The sequence below is a fragment of the Oryctolagus cuniculus genome, chromosome 7 (genome assembly GCF_964237555.1).
Source record: "Oryctolagus cuniculus chromosome 7, mOryCun1.1, whole genome shotgun sequence".
Lineage (NCBI taxonomy): Eukaryota > Metazoa > Chordata > Mammalia > Lagomorpha > Leporidae > Oryctolagus > Oryctolagus cuniculus.
In genome coordinates, this window is record NC_091438.1 from 61,591,372 (window position 1) to 61,614,890 (window position 23,519).

General features: G+C 49.9%; 1 protein-coding gene and 1 pseudogene across 7 annotated transcripts in view; both read left to right on the plus strand.

The window, feature by feature from the left end:
- Positions 1 to 14,940, plus strand: part of AKNAD1 (AKNA domain containing 1) — a 60,714-nt gene extending 45,774 nt beyond the window's left edge. For 5 of the 7 annotated variants that reach the window (XM_051856199.2, XM_008264772.4, XM_051856202.2 and 2 more), the window contains 7 exons: positions 3,740 to 3,834; positions 6,487 to 6,584; positions 9,201 to 9,290; positions 9,389 to 9,475; positions 11,311 to 11,392; positions 13,691 to 13,820; positions 14,566 to 14,940. In XM_051856199.2, the coding sequence (XP_051712159.2) occupies positions 3,740 to 3,834; positions 6,487 to 6,584; positions 9,201 to 9,290; positions 9,389 to 9,475; positions 11,311 to 11,392; positions 13,691 to 13,820; positions 14,566 to 14,697 (714 nt within the window). In that variant the 3' untranslated portion in view covers positions 14,698 to 14,940. Of the gene's footprint in view, positions 1 to 3,739; positions 3,835 to 6,486; positions 6,585 to 9,200; positions 9,291 to 9,388; positions 9,476 to 11,310; positions 11,393 to 13,690; positions 13,821 to 14,305 lie in introns of all 7 variants that reach the window. The other 2 variants (XM_051856201.2, XM_008264775.4) reach the window with 2 other exon arrangements.
- Positions 14,941 to 22,325: 7,385 nt separating this feature from the next.
- Positions 22,326 to 23,059, plus strand: LOC138850587 (dynein regulatory complex protein 8 pseudogene; annotated as a pseudogene).
- Positions 23,060 to 23,519: the final 460 nt, after the last annotated feature.

Below are 23,519 nucleotides of genomic sequence, written 5' to 3' on the forward strand. Positions count from 1 at the left end.
TGGCTGCCCCCAGATGCCCAAGTTGGCACCCTGACCAACAACCCCGGGGGGCTGGTCACGTGATGCCACAGGGGCCCGGGTGCCCTGCAGAACTGACTCCTCCGCTTGCCACTCCCACAGCAAAGCACCGGACAGAGGTCAGGTCCAGGCGCCCAAGAAAAGTGGCCTGGAGCGCTAGCCAGCGCCTGCGGGCCTCGTGGTGCGGGGCTGATGGTTAGGATGGCTGGGATCGGGGAGGCCCCCCGGCAGCCCTCCTTACCTGAGGTGGCTCCTTCCTGTCGGCCCAGGAAGGCGAGTGGACACCAGATTGAAAAAAAGCTAAATAATCTCCCAAATTACGGCTTCCAGGTAGCTCCAGAACTGACTCTCACGCTGCATTCGTAACCAGTCACCTAAGCGGCTGTGCGGGGCCAGCCAGTTGAACGGCCTCGAGGCTGCCTCCCGACCCCAGAGTCCCCGCCTCTTCCCTCCATTGGCTCCTTATTACCCTGCGGCCGACGCGGACTGCGAAATGGGTACAACCGAGATCATCTGGCTCCGGTACTAACAGGCGTGTCCTGGGCGTGCGTGCTAGTGACAGAAGTGGTTTTGCTGGCGTTCCCTTCTGCTTGAGCGCCGGGGAGAAACCCGGCCAGGCCCCTGCACCTGGCCGGGGCTTCTCCCACCTGACCGTTGAGGGCTGTGTTGAAATGCAGGTCTGGTGAGCCTGCAGTTAATTCTGCAGTGCTAACAGGCACCCCGGGGGTGCCGACTGCGTTCAGGCCCTGGCATGAGGCTTTGAGCAGTAAGAGCCTAGAGATGATTTCATTATGAATATATTGAAAGTAGTAGCATTGCAACCTCCTAGGTCTAAAATGATATCAATATTAAAATAAGCAGTAAACGGTAATGTAATAGTTCTGTGGGTTCAGAGCTTGACAGTTTGCAAAGACTTTTGCAGACGAGTGGCTTAGAAAAGTGAGACTGGAGCAAGTGATGGGAGATGCTAAGGCCCAAGGCTCCTAACTTTGAGGAGGGCAGCTGATGTCAGTCTGCCTTAAATGTCACAGGCATAGATGACCCCGTTGGCTTAGCAGTGACGAAAGAAAACATGGGGAAAAGGGAGGGAGTAAAACACCCTTTATTTTCAAAATTATAAAAGTATCATATACTTATTGAAAAAGAAATCAGGAAATAGAAGAAAATTTCACCGGAGAATAATCATCGCTAATATTTTAGTGTACATCCTTCCAGGCTTTTTTTTTTTCCTTGCACACAGATTTTTGCAAAAATGGGATCATCCTATACATTTTGTGACCTGCTTTTTTGCTTAACATTATATTGTAAGCAGCTGTTTACAACCTTTAGAATAAATTTCTAGCTTCCTTTTTAATGACTGCATCATATTTTATTACATGGATGTACCCCGATGCATTTAAATAGTCCCCTTAGTGAGACTTTTTTTTTTTTTTGCCATTTCTTTGATATTATAAACCTGGTTTCAGGCAGCATCGTTTCATATGCAAACTTTTGTTCATAGTTGATGATTTCTGTAGAATAAAAACCAAGGATTGCTGTTAGTGGTTCAGACAGTGTGCTTTGAAAGTTCTGATGAACCAGCCTTTAGAAAGGTGGCTGCAGGGTGAAGGCCCACCACAGAGCCTGGGGAATGTTAGCACCCCCGATAATGTTTATTTCTTAGCAACCTTTGTTAAAATAATAAGTGAAAACTGGAATCCCATTGTTTTAATCTGTGCTGGATTATTTATTTTCATCTGTTCCTTGGCTGTTTGCACCCCTTCTCTGAGAACATCAACATTTAATTTATATTTGCAAAATGGGAACCCACAGTCAGTTTGTTTAAAGATTTATTTATTTATTGGAAAAGCAGAGTTACAGAGAGGCAGAGAGAGAGAGAGAGAGAGAGAGAGGTCTTCCATCCACTGGTTCACTCCCCAGATGGCCACAATGGCCAGGGCTAGGCCAAGCCAAAGCCAGGAGCCAGGAGCTTCTTCCAGGTCTCCCACACAGGTGCAAGGGCGCGAGCACTTGGGCCATCTTCTACTGCATTCCCAGGCCATAGCAGAGAGCTGGATTGAAAGTGGGGCAGCCTGGACTTGAACTGGCACCCATATGGGATGCCAGCACTGCAGGCGGCAGCTTAACCCACTACGCCACAACACTGGCCCTGACAGTCAATTTTTTGAAAGGCAGACAACGGGGAAAATATTAAGACCAATGAATGTTCAGTGTTGAGACATGTATTCTGCCAAGTGCTCTGACAAAAGCACAGAGGAGTGGAATTGTGGGTAAGAACACAAGCGTGTGGGGGTGAAGGTTCAGATCCCAGCTCTGCCACTTCCTCTCCATGTGACCTTGTCTTGTTGCTTAAATTCGCTGAGCCTTGGGTTACTCATTGCTAAAATGAGGTAAGTGCCAGGATAGTGGGAAGCAATAAAGACTAAATGAGAAACATCAGGTGCATAATGAATAAGAAAATGCTGAAATCTCAAAAAAAAAAAAATGGATAGAGGATATGAACTAAAAGCCCAAGTAGAAAATACAGCATATGAGAAATAAATAGTGAGGCAATGCTTATCTCCTTTTTTTTTTTTTAAGATTTGTTTATTTGAAAGGTAGAGTTATAGAGGGGCAGAGGCAGAGAGAGAGAGAGAGAGAGAGAGAGAGAGAGAGAATGAGAGAGAGAACGGTCTTCCATCTACTGGTTCACTCCCCAGATGGCCGCAATGGCCAGAGCTGCGCCGAACCAAAGCCAGGAGCCAGGAGCTTTCTCTGGGTCTCCTATGCCGGTTCAGGGGCCCAAGGACTTGGGCCATCTTCCACTGCTTTCCTAGGCCGTAGCAGAGTGCTGGTTCAGAAGTGGAGCAGCCGGGACTGCAGGTGGTGGCTTTACCTGCAATGCCACAGTGCCGGCCCCCCCTCATATCCTTTTAATAGCACTGGAAGTGCTAACTAGCAGAAAGTGGCCCCCCAAAATGAACAGAAGCATTTCAAGTGGCAGTTCCCCATGCCAAGGAAGGTGTGCCACACCTGAGCCATCCACACTGTCGGTGGCCGTGTGATCCACACAGCTTTTGTGGAAAGTAGCTAGGCGCTGTGTGTCATCACACAAGCACGTCCCAGCCTTTGGTCTGGATGCTTCCTCAGGAAGTAATTCAACATGTGGAAAAAGCTGTGTGTCCCGCGATGCTTGTGCCAGCATTGTTTATGGTGGTGGGAAAAGCCCACTGACTTTCTGCTTCTAGAAGTGTAAGGCCACGGTCAGAAATGCACCACAGTGGGGTGAGCGCTTTGTGTTGAAAGGGGCATGGAATCCATCACAGAGGTCTCAAGAAAGACTGTCCCCAACCTTGAATTCCTGGTCCAGTTCGCTGGGCAGGTTGATGGATTTAACCAGTCATTTCCTAACTGCTCGTCTGCTTGTGGAACTTGGGGTAACGTGAAACTAAAGGAAAGAATAAAAGGGGAAAGTATTCTCTCATCTGTACCCCAGATTGTAAAAGAGAAGGGGAGAAACCAGCAGGGGCATTGAAACTTCCTGTCTCCAAGCCCCAGGCCATGGGAGGGAGGCCGGGTCTCACCGAGGGCGGGGCAGAGGTAGGGGTGGGCACCTGTCCTTCCTCTGCCTGTTCCCCACCTGTGAGAGGGGCCTGACCAGGCCGAGCTTGGTGCCTGTGCATCCGCGGTGAGTCGCGCCCTGTGTCACCACGTCCCCATCTCTGTGTGCTCTGTGGTGCAGGAGGACCGAAGCGGCCCCTCGGGGAGGCAGGAGCGAGCAGAGACAGCGGTGTTCAGCTCCAGATGCGCCTTCTGCCGCCGCCGCCTGGTTGAATGGTGAGGGCTCTCGCTGCTGCTGCAGTCCCAGGCTGGGGGGAGGTCCGGCGGGTGTGATGACTGCCGTGACTGTGGGCACCACTGACCCAGCTGGGGCTGAGCTGTGGCTCTCATCCTCCCCGCTGTCCCCTGAGGGCTCGCAGAAGTCTGCCCTGGCTGTGTCACCTGCCCCTGCCTGTCCCGCTGGGAACAAGCCTCACCCCTCTCCCCCTTCCTAAGCAAGCCATGTTCCCACCCCAGCAAACGACATCATATCAAATCCTAAGAAGAAATTCTTTTATTTGCTAAAGATTTGTTTATTTGTATGAAAGGCAGAGTTTGAGAGACAGAGGGAGAGAGAGAGAGAGAGAGAGAGAGAGAGAGATCTTCCATCTACTGACCCTTTCCCCAAATGGCCACAACTGAAGCTAGGAGCTTCTTCCAGGCCTCCCACATGAATGCAGGGGCCCAAGGACTTGGGCCATCCTCCACTGCTTTCCCGCGCATTAGCTGGGAGCTGGATCAGAAGTAGAGCAGCTGGGACTCAAATCGGTGCCCATATGGGGTGCCAGCACAGCAGGACGGGGCTTTACCCAGTATGCCACAGTGCCAGCCCCAGGAGAAATTCTTTACGCCTTTGAAACTCCCATTGGATCAACTGTTAGCCTGAGTGAATTGGTGATCACTAGTTTGCAGCTCCTCTTGAGTTAGCAAGAGGCACCACCTTGCAGCTCACTGTGGCCTGCGGCCGAGGCTTGGCTCACTGAACTTTAGAAGGGCAGAGCCGGGAGGGAGGCGCTGTTGTTTGTACAGAATGGTCTCTAACAGAAGCAGGTGGCAGAGTGGGAGAGACCGAAGCTTCCTGTTAGAAGGTGCTCCATCACGGGGATGGGCACCCGTCCTAAGCCTTCTATGGCCTTTCCACTCCTAAAAAAAGAAACAGTGTGGAGTTTGTGCTAAAAATTCCCCTGTCATCTGGTGGGGAGCACTCCGTTAAACCACCCTGTCAGTCGTCAGTGCTGAGTTTTCCGTGAATGACAGGGACACGCTAATGACCCTTGCCCACCGAGTCACCCAGCCTCCCTCCGTTCACTTAGTGTGGAGACTTTTAGTGTTTTAGTAAGTGTAACACAAGTGTTCTGACACACAAAAAGCATTCGGGGAACTGAATGTTTCTCTTCCAAACTCCCTGGGCTGGACCCCACTGAGCCACGTAAGTACCCACGCCGGGCCCAGCGTTCCAGACCGAATGTGTTCCTTGGCGAAGGCCAAGCTGGACAGGAAGGCAGCGCCGGGTGTGAGGTCAGGTCTGGCAGGGAATCCATTGCTGCCGAGGGAGCAGGAGATAGGGGGACTTAGGCACTGAAATCTTCCCAAAGACATAATCCTTGAGGAGATAGTCCTTAAGGGAGGGCTGTCTACTCCCCCAGGATTAAATCTCTCCCATAGGATTTGCTTGCTGATGTAGGCACCGGTTTCAGGGTATTTGCAAATCGTTGCCTTTGTGTGGGTCAATCGCAGCGCACGCTGATGGTCAAATGCTTATCCCTCGATGAAACTTCTGACGCAAGGCGCTGGATTTAAGAGCACCCTGTAGCTGCTTTGGCCCCTTGAAAACTGCTCCCGCAGGATCGCCATTGGCAGTTATTTTAGTGCACCAAGGAGCTTAAAAGAAGCAGCAGGAGCCTGGTCACGTGTTGGGTTGCGCTCGCTGGAGTGCGTTCCGAGGGCTCCGAGCTGCAGAGTAGACGTTCAGCTGACCCAGAGGCACAGGGTGGGAACAGAAGATGAGGTGTGAGGAAAAACGTGAGTCAGGCGGACGGCATGTCGTTCCAGGACGGGGGAAGGGGCCTGGCTTCTCAGCACCCCCACCCTTGAGCCCCAAGCCCTGCCCCCACCCCCGCCAGCAACAGGCCTGGGCACAGTCGGACAAGTGCGCCTTTGCCCAGCACTGCGTCAGGCTCGTTCGTGCCAGGGTCTCTCGGGCACGGGGCCCTCCACTCCGAGAATGCGCAGTGTTCCCTGGGGCTCCTGCTGCAGCCCAGAGGCCGAGCAGAAGCTTTGTTGGGAAGTGTTTGAATGGATCCTTTGAAGGAGTTAGGCTTTACGTCAGCGCGGGCGGGAGGCTGCGGACACAAAAAGTCTCCTAAAAGCCAGTGCAGTTGCTTCTTCCTGATGCCCCCTGGTGGCCTGAATCCGCTATTAACCCCACACACTTCCCGGCCGGACGCCAGGCTTCGCACACACTCAGCTTGCGCTGATAGAGGCAGAGCCACGTGACCCAGTGCTGCTGGGTCACACGGCTTCTCCCCCTGATCAGAACTGATTTTGAATTATGAATATGGGAAGCGCTCCAACTTCGATAATTCCGTGTTGCAAGTTTCTATTTTGTGTCCAGGTGTATGATGATGAGCTGTTCTCTGTGGAATCAAGCGTCTATTTTTAACGCTTTGTAGATATGTTCTTACAAGGCCAAACTGTGCTGGTGCCAGTGTCAGCAAGGAAGCTCTCCAGCAGGCGGGGTGGGGGGACGGGGAGGGAGACACCTGCAAGCCACGCCTACGTGGCTCAGGGCTCTGATTCCGAAATGTAACACTTCGGTTGTACCAGTACATCCCATATCTCCAGTTAAACTGTACTTAGAGTTCATGGGCTCTTATGTACCTTTCCTAGGAAGCAAAAGATGGAGAAAAAAAGCCACCGAAGATTCAACTGTGGGAGATTTTCTGCCGTCATTCAGGAAAAGGCCCTGCACCCAGACTCAGCTCTCAGTAAGTTGAGGGTCCCGTGCTGTGGGTGCCCAGGTTTCAGCTCCCTCTCCTTGGGGTCTGCTCTCAGCAGACCAGCTTGCTAGCGGTCCAACAAAAGCATTGCCCTAGACGAGGGTGCTGTGCATTGTCTTCTTTAATGCCACATGTAAACAATCAGTTGAATAGATTTAGAAAGATGACGTCAGGTGCAGTGCAGTGCCAACCTCCAGCCCTAGCCGGGCTCATGGACTCCCCGGGCTCACTTGCACATCTATAGGTCCTCAGTCCTCAAGTTTTTCCATCCATATCCTTCCCATACGGCTCACCCTGAGCTGGTGGGGTCATCGGCCATGTGAGCGTTGCCGGCTTGGCCCTCCGTGTTTCACAGAAGAAAGGAAGAGATGGGAGGAGACGGGGCAGCACCAGTGTATGGAATTCAGTGACTTGCACTTGCAAGATCCCTTCTCCTAAGAAGTAGAAGCAGAGGAGCCGCTCCCCTGGCAGAACCTCTGGAGGTGAAGAAGAGGTGGGAGGAGGGGGAGTCGCCCTGAGCTTCAGCATTGCGCTAGCCCAAGCTCCAGCTTATCCGTGGGGAACCAGGGGTGCAGACCTGGCACCGGGGCCGACTCCCGCTGTTACGGCACCTGTAATGCCACACTGGCTGCTCCGCAGGTGATGGTTCAAATCCTCCTCATCATCGTGATAGGCTGCATGGTCAGGCACTGATTTCGCCAGAGGCCCTCACAAAGTCAGATGTTGCAAAGTGAGGCCAGAGTCCCCTGGGGTTCCGTGAGACCCCCCCCCTTTTCCAGCTGTCTGTTTGCGCGAGGCCAGCCATGCAGCAGGTTGGTGGAGATGCAGCTACAGAATCCAGGGATCTGCTATGAAGCCAGGCATGCAAGACATTTGCCGAAACATCAAACAGTGCCACTCTTCACACTAGTTGTTTTTTTTTTTTTTGCTTTGAAAAATAGAGGTTTCATTAAGAACATGATATTGTGTTAACATAAAGTGGATCTGTTATTTTAAGTGATATAATAAAATATTTTAGAAATGTCTCAGTTAAAAATCCTAAAAACAAAACAAAATGAAACCTCAGAGTTGCCCATCCTTGTCTCAGGAAGATCTGAATGATTCTGCACAAGCGAAAACTAGTTGTGATTTCTAGATCAGCATTTCTCTACCAACCCCTCGCTAGCTGGCGGGGTGACGTAGGACAGCTCTCCAGCGCAGGTATCCCCTCAGGGATAGAAAGTGGAATATATTATGCTGTATGGTAGGTGAAGATCACGTAATCCAAAGCTCTTTCAGGTCCTCAATTTTAAGAAAATAAGAGGGGTCTGAAATCCAAAGTTAGAGAACTATCAACATAGTGTGTATCATTTAACACTCCTGTAAGGTAGGAATTATTAAGTGTATTTAATAATAACAAAATGAAGGCACAGAGAAATGAAGAGACTTGTTGGGGCCAAAGAACCCGTGGCTTAGTTATCTGTTGTAGGGGAGTAAATTGTCCCAGAACTCAGGGTCCAAAACAGTGGACATTCATTTTTCTCTGTTTCTGTGGGTCAGGAATCTGGGAGCAATTTGCTGGGTGGTCCAGGCGTGGGGCGTCTCCTGACATTGCAGTCAACATGTTGGCCAAGGCCGTGGTCCCCTCAAAGCTTGGCTGGCGCTGGAGGGGCTGCTTCCAAGATGGCTCACTCACATGGCCACTCGCAAGAGGCTCCTTGCCGTGTGGGCCTCTCCTATAAGCAGTCAGCTCCCCCCAGAGCCAGTGATCAGAGAGCGAGAGAGAGAGAGGGAGGGAGAGAGAGAGATGGAAGCTTCATTGTCTTTTATGGGCTAGTTTGGGAGGTGGACGCCATCATCCCTACAGCTCTATTCTATGTGTTAGAAGTGAGCCACTAAATCCAGCCCACATTCACCTTTTGAAGAGAGTGTCACAGAATTTCTGGACATGTTTCCAACCAGCCCAGCCCGTAAGCGGCAGATGCAGGCTTCTCCTTAGTTCATTCCAGTTCCGGTTCGTCCTTGCCCTCTCGCCTGCCCTGAGCTCCCACACTCTGGCCTCCGCTGGAGCACCTCACAGCCCGGGGCCTGCCCGGCCGAGCCTGGACCTGTACCAGCACGCTTGCTCTCGGCCACCAGCCTCTTGGAGGCTTTGTGGACAGAGCTGTGCTCGGCTTCCTGTACGGGCTTATGAGTGTCACATGGAGGGAAACTAGGTTTTCAGTTGCCTGATGGTGAAACCAAAGCTCTTGGCCACAGCAAAGTCGGAGAGAGACAATGTGGCTCTATCCAGGCAGAAACAACTACCAGTGCCAGACTGTCTCATAGTCTAGTGGCTGGACTCTCCCAGATCACGCATTCAGCAGGCCTCCGCCCAGCACTGGTATGTGTTCACATCAGAGCTGTTACCTATGGACACACCTCTCCGTCGTCAGATGAGGATCCCGGTGTCACCCCAAGCTGGCACCTCCCCTCCGTAGCACAGCCAGGGAACTGGACACTCTGAATGTGCTTAATTGCCACCCGGCACCGTTAGAACCCTGCTCTCCATACCCGCTCTTCCGACTATAACGAGACGCGCATGCTTGCTTTGTGTGACTTGGGCTTCTTGGGGTTCGGTTACAGGACCCAGCTTCTGTTCTGAGTCTATTGCTGGGCTGCATAGCAACAAACATGAGGGCGGCGGCTCCAAGAGTCCCAGAAAGCCACCGAAAGGTGAGTCGGACTGGGCGGGGCCTGGGCTGAGCGTGAGAGTGGACAGCTCTGTGGTTCCCAGCGGTGGACAGTGGCTTCTATAATTTTTGTGTCTTTAGAATTCCGTTATAGATACAACAGCCCGGGACAGAACGACATAAGTCACAGTGAAAGAAGTGCCTTTGCCCAGCCCCGCTCGGCATCTCGTGAGTACCTCCCCTGCCGGGTCCCTCCTGGGTTGGCCACAGTCTCCCAGGAGTAAGGGGGGCACACGAGACAGTGGTCCCCACTTCCACATGGAGAGCCCTGTCCTCCCCATCTGCTGCCCAGGCCTCCTGCACTCACATGATGCTTGCAAAGCCAGCCCTGCCCCTGGATGGCAGGCGGGAATTGGAAATCCTAGGGATACAGGACTGGGGGAAGATCTGTCTCTTCTCTGGTTCACTCCTCAAATGGCCGCAGCGGCCAGGGCTGGGCCAGGCTGACGCCAGGAGCCAGGAACTCCACCCTCCACATGGGTGCAGGGGCCCAAGCACTTGGGCCATCCTCCGCTGCTCTTCCTGGCACATTAGCAGGGAGCTGGATCAGAAGTAGAGCAGCCGGGACTCAAATCCGTGCCCTGTGGGATGCTGGTGTTGTGGGCTGTGGCTTAACCCTGACCAGCATTTATTTATAAAGATGAGTAAGACATAGCTTCTGGTTCCCAAGGAGTTTCACATCACTTGAGAGACAGGAACTCGAATCCAAACAAGAAAAATTCAGGGCAAAACGTGGTCAGTGCGAACAGCAAGGTCAAGTGTGCCACGGGAACAGGAAGGAGAAGGTTCTTTATCTTAGCTGAAGAGACTCATTTGCCTGACTCGCTCTGCCGTGCCTCTCCCCCCACTGCCAGCTGCTAAATCCTCTGAGTAGATGCTCTCTTAAAGGGACAGTCGCTAAGGCTCCCAGAAGCCACAGGGCAGGTTTCTTTACTATCTCATGGTCCCTGGGTCTACACCTGGTGCACCTGTTCCTCCAATACACACATAACGACTAACTGCCAGCCGACTCAGGTGAAATGCGATCTTGACCTCCATTGGCAAACATCTAGTGGAGCTTTTCCTCAGTGTTCAAAAAGACCCTTCTGGTAACGAGCTGACAGGGTGGGCTGTCAGGGGAAGCCAGAGCTCCATCTGCAGACTAGGGGAGAGTGCACTGTGCTGGATGTTGTAGACTTGAAGAATGGGCTAGAACTGGGTCACGTGACCTACCCCCAGTTCCGATCTGACGCGGAGCTTCTGTGCAGCCAATAAAATGCACAGTTCTATCTGGAGACCGCTGAAGAATCAAGGCTGCGCTCCTCAGGGCCCTGTGCATCAGGACTCACGTTGGCGTCAGCGTGGTTGAGCCTGGCAATCTCCCCCCAGGTTCCCTCGTCTGACGGGATCCTCCTGAGGAAGCTAGGAGCCCTGGACGGGGGACGGAGGACGACAGGCCCGGGGCAGGGCACAAGGGGGCCTCAGTGACAGAGCAGGCAGGTTTGCTGGGCAGGACTCGGCTCCCCTCCTTTCCTGCCTTCCCGGGTGACTCCTCCCATTTCTCTTCTCTGTTTAGTCTCTATTCTCTGTATTTGTCTTAGCAACAACATTAATTTCTGACTCCTAGCACTCTTGCTCTGAAGTTGGAGAGGATTTCAGGAATGCATCTGGCCCAACCTCTTGGAAGCGCTTATCCTCCTGTTACCAGGTGAAGCATTGTGCTCAGAGACCTGAGGACGGCATGCCCAGGTCACACAGCAAGCACCCAGCAAACTCCTGCTGTTTGGTCTGCTGATAAAACTCCTTTTAAAAGTTGAATTTCTTTTCCTGAATTCAGATTACGTACATGCTAGACGGTTCCTTGTTTTCTGTGTTCTCTACCTTTCTTACTTACATGTGTGTAAACATTTCATGAATCGTTTCATTCATGCTGAAAAGCTCGGCAGGGATGCCTGCTTGTACCTGTCCGCCATTTGGGGATCATTTCTGATGTTCTGAATTTAATCAGAGTGAACATTTTTCAGCTTGCTCGAGACCCAAGCGGATCTGTTCCCAGAAAGTGAATTCAAAATCCCTTCCAGATGAACAGGAGCCCACACCAGGAAAGTAAGTATTATGTTACCATTCACTCCCAAGAACGAAACCAGCCATCACTGGTTGGGTCCTAGGACGCGTTTCTGTAAAAGAGCATCATAAGTAAGAGGGCCTGGATTCAAACCTGAGCCTATCGCATACTTCATTCACATGTCAAAAGCAGGGCCCGATACTAGGTGCTGAGGAGCCAGACAATTCTGTAAGAGCCAAGAATGGGGACGTGGGGTGGGGGCAGGAAGCTCTCACCGGTTAAGAGTGAATGAACCAGCAGGGGCCCACAAGGAGTGAAGAACGGACCTAAGACGGCCACCCGCCGTGGGAAGGCCCTTGGCAAGTGCAGAGGTATGTGGCTGGAGCGCAGAAGAGGCAGTGGTAGGGGCGAGATGGGTCTCGGGACGCAAGACCTGTGGGGCAGGCAGAGCCAGGTTACACAGAGGCACGCCAGCCATGGGACGGAGTTCAGACTCCGGGGAACCCCGGGAAGCCGATGAAGTTAACCAGGGAGTTGATTTTAAAAAAATTTTTAAGTGTTTTACAAGATCACTGTAGCTACTGAGAGAGGCGGACTGGAGCAGAGCAATCAAAGATGGAGCACTGAGGCCAAAGCAGCAGCCAGTGCGATAATCCAGGCGGGACAACGGTAGCATGGCTGAGGGCGGCCGAGACGGAGAGAGGTCTGGGCGCTGGAGGGCTGTTCAACAGGCAGAACCAACAGCACAGCGCAATGGCCAGGAGCCAGGATCTGTAATCAGACCCACTCAGTCTGAACCCACAGCACAGCGACCTTTGGGGACTTACATCTTGGGGCTGTGTCCTCTCTGTGCCTCCACGCCTCTGTATGTAAAATGGGGACAGTAACTGCACCAAACCCACGGGGGACTGAGTCAGTGCACATAAAGTACTTGCAACGGCACCCAGCTCGTGGTCAGCACTCAGCAAGTGGTAGCTGTTGCTAGTACTGTGGAAAGTGGTGGCCAACTGGATATGGGGGGAGGGGATTGTGAGGTCCATGCGCTTCCCACTGCACCACACTGCCCCTCCCTGCCTGGAAGTTTTCATCATGACTCATGCTGAGTCACCTCTGACCTGGAGGACAGAGCCCATGTGTTACACCAGGCTGCAGGACCAGCGCATGTTCATATGGTGGGGGACAGGGATGAAGGCAGGCTCTGGGGACGCAAGCTTTGAAGTGGAACCTTCTGGAGATGAGATGGCTGACACGCGCTGTAAGTGCCAGGGAAGTACTGCTTGACAGAGGGAGTCTCAAAGCTGGCGGCGGTGTGGGGTGGCGCCATGACAGAGCTGCCATCCGATGGCAGGTGCCTGCGGCATCCTTTATTATGTATTTATTAAGGGAAAGGGTTTATCGGTGGGGGAATCCGACAGGCCGGAGGGAAGGGGCAAAGAAGGAAAAAGAGAGAGAGAGGAGAGTGCAAGAGAGATCGATCGAGACACACACACACACACACAGAAAGAGAGAGAGAGAGAGAGAGAGAGAGAGAGAGAGATGTGTTCAAGAACAGGTCCTCTTAAAACTTTGCCGAGGGTCGGATGGGCAGGGAAGCAGGAGCAGCGAATCCCATTAGGGTGGGGGTGGAGCTGACACATGTGGTTGGGCCATGTGGTCACCTGGCTTCCAGCAATTGTGGAGGGGGGAGGGGCTAGAGCCTAGGATAGTGTCTGGGGCATAGATCGCGGGTTTTTTGGTGGTGTGTGTGTCATCCTTTAGGGCCACCACTCAAGGTTGTAAAATAATTCCCAGCAGTGCCCTTCCCATGGACTGTGTGAAAGAACTCTCCGAGAGCTACACAGTGCACAACCTGAACAACACCCTGGCCCTGGCAGCCCTTGCTCAGCTGGTGCACGCTTAGGGCCATCCCTCAGGGACAGGACTTCCCTGCAGTGGTATAGCTCTCCCCCTTAGAAGGGTGCTGCTTTTTTTTTTTAATTGCTCCACCTCTTGGCGATCTAAGCTCACTGGTGCTAGAATGAACTCATCCCGGCGTGTCTGCAACCGGCAGTTTTGTGTATATATTTGCTTTCATAGATTTGCAGAGCAGAAGGGTAGTCCAAAAGAAGGAAAACGGAATAAAAATCTCTTGGGAGTCTTGCCTCTGTCTGTACCGAAGTAAAAAAAGGGGCAAACTGCAGGAGGAAATGGTGCCGTGGTCACAGCAGCCACCTTTCCAGCTGTGGTCAGCCATCGGCGGCGACCGCGACAGCCACCCGAGGTGGCAGAGCCCCGGCCCCCACGCCGCGCTGGAAGCTGCCCCGAGCTCGCCTCAGGACCCACGTGCTTTTGCCTTCCAGAAAAAATGTTCAGAGCCCCACAGCCTCCAGCCCGGCCCCGGCATCGCCCTCTCGCCCTTTCCAGCGCTGCAGGATCTCTGCGAGCAAATCCCTGGGTGACCTTAACGTGGCTGAGCAAACGGAATCTAGGGTGAGCACGCGGGGGAAGCTGCCCGGGCCTTGCAGCCAGGAAGTTGGGTGTTGATGAGCACAGGGCGGATGCTTGGAAGTTACCACCGGGCAGGGGTGCAGAAAAGGCGCTGCTAAAGCCGATTTTGTGTTCCGCAAACACCCAAAGTCACGGACTCCGCAGCCACAGGGTTTGAAAGACTCCTCAGTGGATGGCAAGGGAAATTTCCTGGAGAAAGTGTTTTGCAGGTGGGGGGCCTCAGCTACGGGGATTCCCCCGGCCCGGGTGGAAGGCACTGGAATCTGTGCCAGTGACCCTGTGGTTAGGGCTGCGAGCAGTTTCCTGTTTTCAAATCATTAACTCGAATCCCCAGGCCACTTTCCAGTGTGAGCGCGTGTACACACACACACACACACACACACACACACGCATGCGCAGATCCTGGGGGTCCCCTCTCCATGGTGACGCCCCCTAAGAGCTTTCCTTGTTTTTCTCTTTCTCTGCAGCAGGGAGACAGCCCGGCAGGTTGCTGACCTCGCCCTCGCTCATCAGTCACGTGTTGCTCTTTTCTCTGTTCCTTTCCCTAACAAATATATTCCATCTGAGGCTGGTTCCCTAGGAAACCAGCCCTGAAACACAGAAATAAACTATGGGAAAAAGCCTACTCCAAAAATTCCACCTGGCAATGTTTAATAACGAGAGAACACAATGAACAGAAATAGTGGTAAACTTATGTAACTAAAATGTGTGGACTTTTCCTCTGTAGATTTTAAGCGCAGCTTTGGATCATGCCCTAAAGACGGCAAGCGTTTTGAAAAAAACTACTGATCAAATGATTAAAACGATTACAGAAGACCTTGCCAAGGCAGAGAGATGGAGGAATCGGCTGCAATACTAGCTCAACCCCAGGTACCGAGGACTAGAAGGAACAAACTTACTAGAAAACTTGATCGTCCTCGTCCCCACCCACATATTTTATTTATTACACAATTTAGGAAGATGACTTTCTAGAGAACACATCCAAAGCGTAAGAAAGAGGTAACACAACGTGCTTTAATGGGGGGGGGCTCTTAAAATCAAGTATTTATTTTAAAATAAACCTATGTTCTTCCTAATTTACAATAAAAGAAGTCAAAACAAACCAGCAAATTTTACTATTGAGGGTGGGGTTAAATAGGTACTCTCATAAACTGTTGTGAAAGTAACAAGAATCTAGGAACTGGCGCTGTGGAGCAGCGCGTTAACACCCTGGCCTGAAGCGCCGGCATCCCATATGGGCACCAGTTCTAGTCCCGGCTGCTCCATTTCCAATCCAGCTCTCTGCTACGGCCTGGGAAAGCAGTGGAGGATGGTCCAAGCCCTTGGGCCCCTGCACCCACGTGGGAGACCTGGAGGAAGCTCCTGGCTCCTGGCTTCAGATCGGCGCAGTTCCGGCCATTGTGGCCAATTGGGGAGTGAACCATTGGATGGAAGACCTCTCTCTATCTCTCTGCCTCTCCTTCTCTGTGTGACTCTTTCAAATAAATAAATTAATTAAAAAAAGTAATAAGAATCTATGCAACCTTTAAAGAAAACTTCATAGTACAGACACTCCTTGACTACGAGGGGTTACAGCCTGAGAAACTCACTGTAGGTTGGAAATTGCCGAAGTGGAACGTGCATTTCATACACCTGACCCACCCGACTTCAGAGCAGGGTGACGCGGTACTGCAGGGTTGTTGCCTGCATGATGGCGCGGCTGTCCAACATCGTGGGAGCAGATCCTCCTGCGTAAAGCTGGCCCAGGAAAAGATCAAAATTCAAACTGCCATTGCCTATTGCTTTCCCATGGGCGGAAGGTCAAAGATTGTACATTGAGCCATTGTAAGTCAGGTGTTTCTACCAAACTGCACAAATTCCCACTCCAGCAGACTGACTTTACAGGACACTCACACAATACGCTCCATATATGAGGTCTATGAACAGCAGTGGCAGGAATGCCCCAAGGGAGAACTCATCTAAATGCCCTGGGTGGCCATTCATAACCAACAGCAGTGCAACACTGAAAAGAATGCGGCGGATAAGTGCCAGACGCCCAACTGTGAACCCATGCCCCATGGGACCTCATTTGTATGTTTTTTCAAGGGCATACATATTTTCTGGAAAGAAAAAACCCTAGGAGGACTTCTAGTTTTTCAGAGAGGAAGGAATTTTCTCTTTATTTACTGTACTATGTATAAAATTCTTATTATATGGTATGCTTATATTTTTAATTAAAATTACACTTGTTTAAAGATTTACTGGGGGGTGGCACTGTGGCGCAGCAGGTGAAAGATATCGCCTGCAGTGCCAGCATCCCATGTCAGAGCCGTTTCGAGTCCCAGCTGCTTCACTTGCGGTCCAGCTCTCTGCTAAGGCCCGGGAAAGCAGTAGAGGATGGTCTATGTCCTTGGGCCCCCGCACCCGCATGGGAGACTGGGAAGAAGCTCCTGGTTCCTGTTTCAGATCAGCGCAGCTCCGGCCGTTGCGGCCATATGGGGAGTGAAACAGCCGATGGAAGACCTCTCTCTGCCTCTGTGTCTGCCTCTTTGTAACTCTGCCTTCAATAAACAAATGAACAAACAAATAAATAAAAATAAAAAATATTTCATGAAGTCATAAATATGCAAAAATGAGTAAAGAAGTTAAAAAAAAAGACAATTCATTAAAAGTGCAAACAAGGGATTAAGTAACTTTGTGGCATTCCACAATGCCAGAGCCAGCTTGGATTTGCTTAAGACTGCCCGAGGCCAGCTTATTGGCTGCTTCCCCGTCCTGAGGCCTCCTGAGCCCGCCCACTGTGAACATTCAGAACATTCGACAACTGCTTTCCCAGCCTGAGAGTCTTGCTCATTGGTGAGGAGGGAGTTGAGTCTGTTCCCGCCTTCCATGTCTGTGCTGTAAGGCCGCTGCCACTCGTCCAGCAAGCTGCAGAATGGGCTGTTCTTAACTCAGGGAGATCGGTTTAGTTAGGGCACCTTGGAAGAGAGAGAGCAGAGGCCAGCCTGAAGATCCCTGTGACTTTGTGACTCGCTACGCTTCAGGCTGTGACCCTATAAGGAAGCTACAAAACAACCTATAGCACTATTCCAAGAGAAAAAAGGGAGCTTAAACTGGATATGTCCTGTTAAATAAAGTTTGCGGGAGGCCATTACTCTGTACTGAACTCCTGCAGCAGCCCCACAAGATCAGACCAACCCAGAGTGGAGTCACTTGGGCTAGGTGCCACGTGATCAAACAGCTTTAAAATGGGCAAGTTCAAAAGACGAAAGAACTCAGAGGTTCACAGTTCACATCATCCAAAGGGCCCACCAACCTGAGCAGCCTGATAAGAAGGTGCTTCTCCTTTAATCCATGAAAGCAGCTCTGAAATGACCAATCACTTCCTCGTCCTTGTTTTTGCTTTCTTCAGCCTTTTCCTACCAAGCCCGTCGACCTCCTTGGCTCAGCTTGGGGAGCACTTATTTCTTAGATGAGGTGCTGTTCAGTTACTGAAGCAATGATGAAAAGCAACCGGATCATTAAATTTGGTTTCCCTGACGGGTCCAAGAGCCTTCTAGCTTCACGTTTCAGCACAACGTGATGACCTGTTCTACAAGCCAGGTGTCATTACCCCATCCCCAAGTTCAGAGCACACACGTGTCTGGCTCGCGTTGAAGAGCTCTCATACAACTCATTAGTTTTTTTAAAATTAATTAATTAAAAAAAATTTTTTTTGACAGGCAGAGTGGACAGTGAGAGAGAGACACACAGAGAAAGGTCTTCCTTTGCCGTTGGTTCACCCTCCAATGGCCGCCGCAGCCGGCGCACCGCGCTGATCCGATGACAGGAGCCAGGTACTTCTCCTGGTCTCCCATGGGGTGCAGGGCCCAAGGACTTGGGCCATCTTCCACTGCACTCTCTGGCCACAGCAGAGAGCTGGCCTGGAAGAGGGGCCACCGGGACAGAATCCAGCGCCCCACCCGGGACTAGAACCCGGTGTGCTGGCACCGCAAGGCGGAGGATTAGCCTAGTGAGCCGTGGTGCCGGCCAATTTATTTTTTTAAGATTTATTTTATTTATTTGAAAGGCAGAGTTACAGAGAAAGGTAGAGACAGAGAGAGAGGTCTTCCATCTGCTGGTTCACTCCCCAGATGGCCGCAACAGCCGGAGCTGTGCCGATCTGAAGCCAGGAGCCAGGAGCTTCTTCTGAGTCTCCCATATGGGTATAGGGGCCCAAGGTCTTGGGTCATCCTCTACTGCTTTTCCAGGCCATAGCAGAGAGCTGGCCAGGAAGTGGAGCAGCTGGGACTAGAATCGACGCCCATATGGGATACCAGCGCTTCAGGCCAGGGCTTTAACCCCCTGCACCACAGCGCCGGCCCCAACTCAATAGTTCTTAATCATTTCTGGATTCATCCCTCTTTGAGCACTGATAAAAGCTATGGAACCTCCCTCCTTCCTCCATGCCCTACCCTTCCAAGAAAATGCTACATGCATATGCACGATTTTGTACATAATTTTTAAAAGTTCATGGACGCCCTTACACAAATCCATGGAGCCCTGGTTAGAAATGACATTATGGTTATTCCCAATGCCTCCAACTTGCAGTTGTAACTGTATTTCTACAAAGGTTACAAAGGACTCAACAGGACTCAGGAAGGCTTTCTTTTTTTTTTTAAACAAGGCCCATCTCTGCCTTGTTAAACCATCTTCTAAATGTTAACTTCACAAGTCATTGCAACATGGCTAATTCAAGAAATAGGAAATAGGGCAGTGCCCATAAGGAGTTCCCAGAAAGTTCCAGGTTCCCATTTACAAGAATCATTTCACATTTCCTGAATCCACAGCCTTGGCTGGCTCTTCCCTCATGTCACCTTACAGACCTCTCCTCTACTTGTGCCTAGGGGCAGTGGTGCTGCAAACACACACACACACACAAAACCCAAAACAAAACAAAACATAGCATCTTCACAGTGCAGAGGCCTCTGGCTGTTCACTGTGTAGCCCTGCTCAGCTGCTTGAGGCCGCCTGGACGCCACAGGACTATTTGGGAAAGGCTCTTATCTCTCTCTTTTTTTAAAGATTCATTTATTTATTTGAGGCAGAGTTACAGACAGAGAGGGAGAGACAGAAAGGTCTTCCACGTGCAGGTTCACTCCCTTAAAAGGCAGCACTGGCTGGAGCTGAGCTGATCAGAAGCCAGGAGCCAGGAGCTTCTTCCAGGTCTCCCATGCAGGTGCAGGGGCCCAAGGACTTGGGCCATCTTCTGCTGCCTTCCTGGGCCCATTAGCAGGGAGCTGAATCGGAAAAGGGGCAGCCAGGACTGGAACCGGCACCCATGTGGGATGTCAGCACTGTAGGCTGCACCACAGCACAGGTCCCAGGCAGGCATTTCTTTTAGAAGAAATCTGCTTGCATCCTGATAGGACTCACAAAGGCACAAACTTCCTGGGGCAGAATTGAGTTACGGAGGCATCACAACACAGTAAACTGCCAGGATCTAGACCTTTTAGGGCTCAAAGCCAAGAATTTGTGTCCTTGTGAACTGCTCTGTGACCCAGAGACAGCAGAAGCCAAGGTGCTGGGAACATGGTTACAGAGACATTTTTCTTATTTATCCTTTGCTAATACGATTGAACAACATGAATCCACTGTACTTTATACACCAAGTACATTTTAACAGGAAGCAAAATTGCTTCATTGACAGTGATTGAATGTTTGTCAGTTAAATTCTTTTTTCTTTAATATTTATTTTATTTGAAAGGTAGAGATACAGAGAGAGAGAGAATGAATCTTCCATCTGCAGGTTCATTCTCCAAATGGCCGCAATGGCTGAAGCTGGGCCGATCTGAAGCCAGGAGCCAGGAGCTTCTTCTATCTCTCCCTCGTGGGAGCAGGGATTCAAGCACTTGGGCCATCTTCTGCTACTCTCTCAGGCCGTGGCAGAAAGCTGGATCAGAAGTGGAGCAGCTGGGACTTGAACCAGCACCCATATGGGATGCCAGAGCTGCAAGTGATGACTTAATTTGCTATGCCACAGCGCCGGCCCCTGAAATTCTTTTTCAAGGTCTTAATTTTAGAATTTCTCACTGCTAATACTATGGGAGGAAAATTAACTTATTAGAAGATCCCTGTGTGTTCAGATTCAGTAAGACTTAAGTAAATGATCTAATTCTTAATTATACGGGGCCGGCGTTGTGGTGTAGTGGGTCATGCTGCTGCCTGGGACGCTGGCAACCTGTATGTGTGCTGCTTCAAGTTCTGGCTGCTCTACTTCCTGTCCAGCTCCAGCTCCTCGCTAACGTGTCTGGGAGAGCAGCAGAGGATGGCCCAAGTCCTTGGGTCCTTGCACTCACGTGGGAGACCAGGAAGAAGCTCCTGGTCCCTGGCTTTGGTCTGGTCCAGTCCTGCCCAGACACATTGGCCATTTGGGGAGTGAACCAGTGATGGACAGATCTCTGTCTCTCTCTGTAACTTTGCCTTTAAATAAATAAAATATTTTTTAAATCAAATAAAATAGGTGTGAAATAAAGGACTCAAGAGGATCTGCTATCAGCATGAAAGGGAAAAGGGATCCCTGCGGGGCTAGGAGACTGAGGACCAGTGTTTACTGTCATCACACTCTTAGTTCCAAATGTCACTGGGCACTAATTAGTCTAAATATCTATTCCACGCATGTCCTAACCCTGCACAGTTACTGAGGTACCCAATGTTCTCAGATAAAACACAGACGCCCCAAATTATTCTCTCATGCTTGACAGGAGAAATAGAGGGCTATTAATGCCACGCCTTTCCTCCCAAACACACATCCACAGCTACACCAATCCCTTTGTGCCTTAGTTTTGTCAGCTTTAAAAGAGATCATAACAACAGTACCTACCCTCACAGATCAGATAAGATTAAATGAGTTAATATAAGCTCTTAAAAAGTGGTATATTAGGGGCCAGCGCTGTGGCATAGAGGGCTAAAGCCTCCTCCTCCAGCACCCGTGTCCCATATGGGTGCTGCTACTCTTCTGATCCAGCTCTTTGCTGTGGCCTGGGAAAGCAGTGGAAGATGGCCCAAGTACTTGGGCCCTAGCACCTGCATGGGAGACCCTGAAGAAGCTCCTGGCTCTTGGCTTCAGATGGGCTCAGCTCTGGCCATTGTGGCCATTTGGGGAGTGAACCAGCGGATGGAAAACCTTTCTCTCTGTCTCTCCCTCTCTCTAACTCTACTTCTCAAACAAATAAATAAAAATCTTTAAACAACAACAACAACAACAACAACAAATTAGGAGTTATCCTAATTTTTAAAAAAAGTGGTACATTAGAAAGCAGTTAGGAGTTATCCTAATTTAAAAAAAAAAGTGGTACATTAGAAAGCAGTTAAGTATTTGCATATCATTATTTTATTACCAGTACTTAGTAAAGTAGCAAGCTATGAAATATATCAGAATTACTAACTTTCTATATAAAAACATTTGAGAAGAGTATAAGATCCAATCCACAATGGAATCAGAAAATCAGATAGTTTTGACAATATGTAGCACCTATACAAAGAAAACAAAAGTTCTGCAGGTTTTAGACAAATGAAAGATATTCTGTATTCCTGAATACCTTTTGATGTTATAAAGATGTCATTTCCCCCTAAACTAATCTAAAAGTTAACATAAACCCAATGAAAGTACCAAAATAACTTTTTTTGGGAACTCAACAAAACAATACTGAAGTTTGTCTAGAAAAATCTAATAGCTAGAAAATTTCTGAAATATAATAGTAACTTAGGAGGGTGGAGTAAGGGTTCCTTCTAGTACATAGTAAAATATACCAGGAATACGCAGGAAACAAGAAATATAATTAGAGAGAATTAATTAGAGAGATTAGTCAATTAGAATCCAGAAATAAACCCATCAGATACAAATGGGAAGTTAGTCAGTGACAGTGGTGGTGTGCAGATTAGTTGGGGAAAGAAGAATCAGGCAATAAAACGTGGGAGAGCATCGGGCTGAACGGAAAGGCTGAACGGGGCCTTGCACACTGCATCAGGTTTCTGCTCCTCCAGATATTCAAGCAGAAAGTAATTTCATGAAGAGAATCAAAACCATCGAAAGGTGGAGGAGCAGAAACCGAAGACTCCAGGTCACATCACCGCCTGCGATCCAGAGGACAGAAGACTGGTGCTGCCACCGCACAGCACGGCTTCACACCAGCAGCGGGCGGCAGAGGCTCAGCTGCGGAGTCTGGTTGCTACGGACTGCTCCGGCCTGTCAGAGCTTGTTTGCCCACTGGCACAGCACATGCTCTCTAAACCTTGACCAAGTGCGCATCACTGGCAGAACCAACTCTTCAGAACCTACTTACCTAAGAGTCTGTAAAACTTCATTTTTAGCTTTTTCTCCCTGTGGTAGGCGGTTGGAGTCGCGGTACACAATGGCAAGTGGTAAGAGGTAACGTCTAGCATTCATTCATACACTAAGACCCATTCCACCGACCCGCACGCACCTGAGGGTCGTGGCGGGAAGCGCACCAGCTCCGTGTTCCCTCTACCCCGGCCAGGGTCTTCCTTCCCCTCCTCCAGGCAGGGCTGGCAGGGGGGTGCGCAACGGAGGGGACCCGCAGGGGGCAAGGACGCGACTGACGTTAAAGGTGGGCATCTCCCCAGCGACCGGCGCGGCTACCACCAGATGGCGGATGATAGAGAAGTAGCAGAATTGCACAAAAATATCAAAGAGGCGTTTGAAGTGTTGGACCGTGAGTCGAATAATACAGTGGATGGGAGGGAGACTGGAACGACTGTCAGGTCCCTAGGGTGCTGCCCCAGTGAAGGTGAGCTCCACGAGCTGATTGCGGAGGTAGAGGAAGAACCCGCTGGATACGTCCGATATGAAAGATTTCTTCCAGTGATGGCCAAAGCACTACTGGAAAAAAGGTACAGCCCAGTTCCAGATGTTCTTCTTGGAGCTTCTGAGGCTTTAGATCCAGCTAAACGTGGGTTTCTTACTAAAGAACTGATCAAGTGTATGACTCGAAGAAGGTGAACCTTTTTCACTAGAGGAAATGGAAGAAATGTTGGCTGCTACAATTGATCCAGAAACAAATGCAATTCGTTACAAGGACTATTACAACCATGGTGACAGCTGACAATTAAATGCTCTAAAGACTTCACTTCTAATTGAAAGGACAATTTAAAAAATTGCTTGTCCTTGTTAATTCCACATTTTAGACAGTAATTCCTATAGAACTATTTCAAGATTTTTAAACAAGATTGTCATAATAATTTAAAACATTTTTAGTGTGCCTTGCCTATGGAATGATCAATTATGAAGTTTTAAAAACTATTCTGAAAACATAAAAATATTCTTATTTTTTACAATAAAATCCATGTTATCTTCAAATTAATTAAACTGACAAAATGAAGAATGTCTGTAGTGACCTAAGGTTTGGCATATAAAGATCTGGAGAGAGGATGGAGTGACCACAAATTCAAAATGAGTAGCAAATGATGCAGGCTTCCTTTTTAAACAATCAATACTTGAACAATCCAAAAAAAAAAAAAAAAAAAAAAAAGACCAATTCCATATGGATTAAAGGATTACTTGTAAAAGAAATAAAGTGAATCTATCACAACGTTCTGGAAGAAACTGTGGTTGAATTTATAATTTTGGAGTACAGAAGATATTTCTAAGTATGAAATTCAGAAGCTAAAAAGGAAAAGTGATGGTTTTTAAAAAAAGATTTA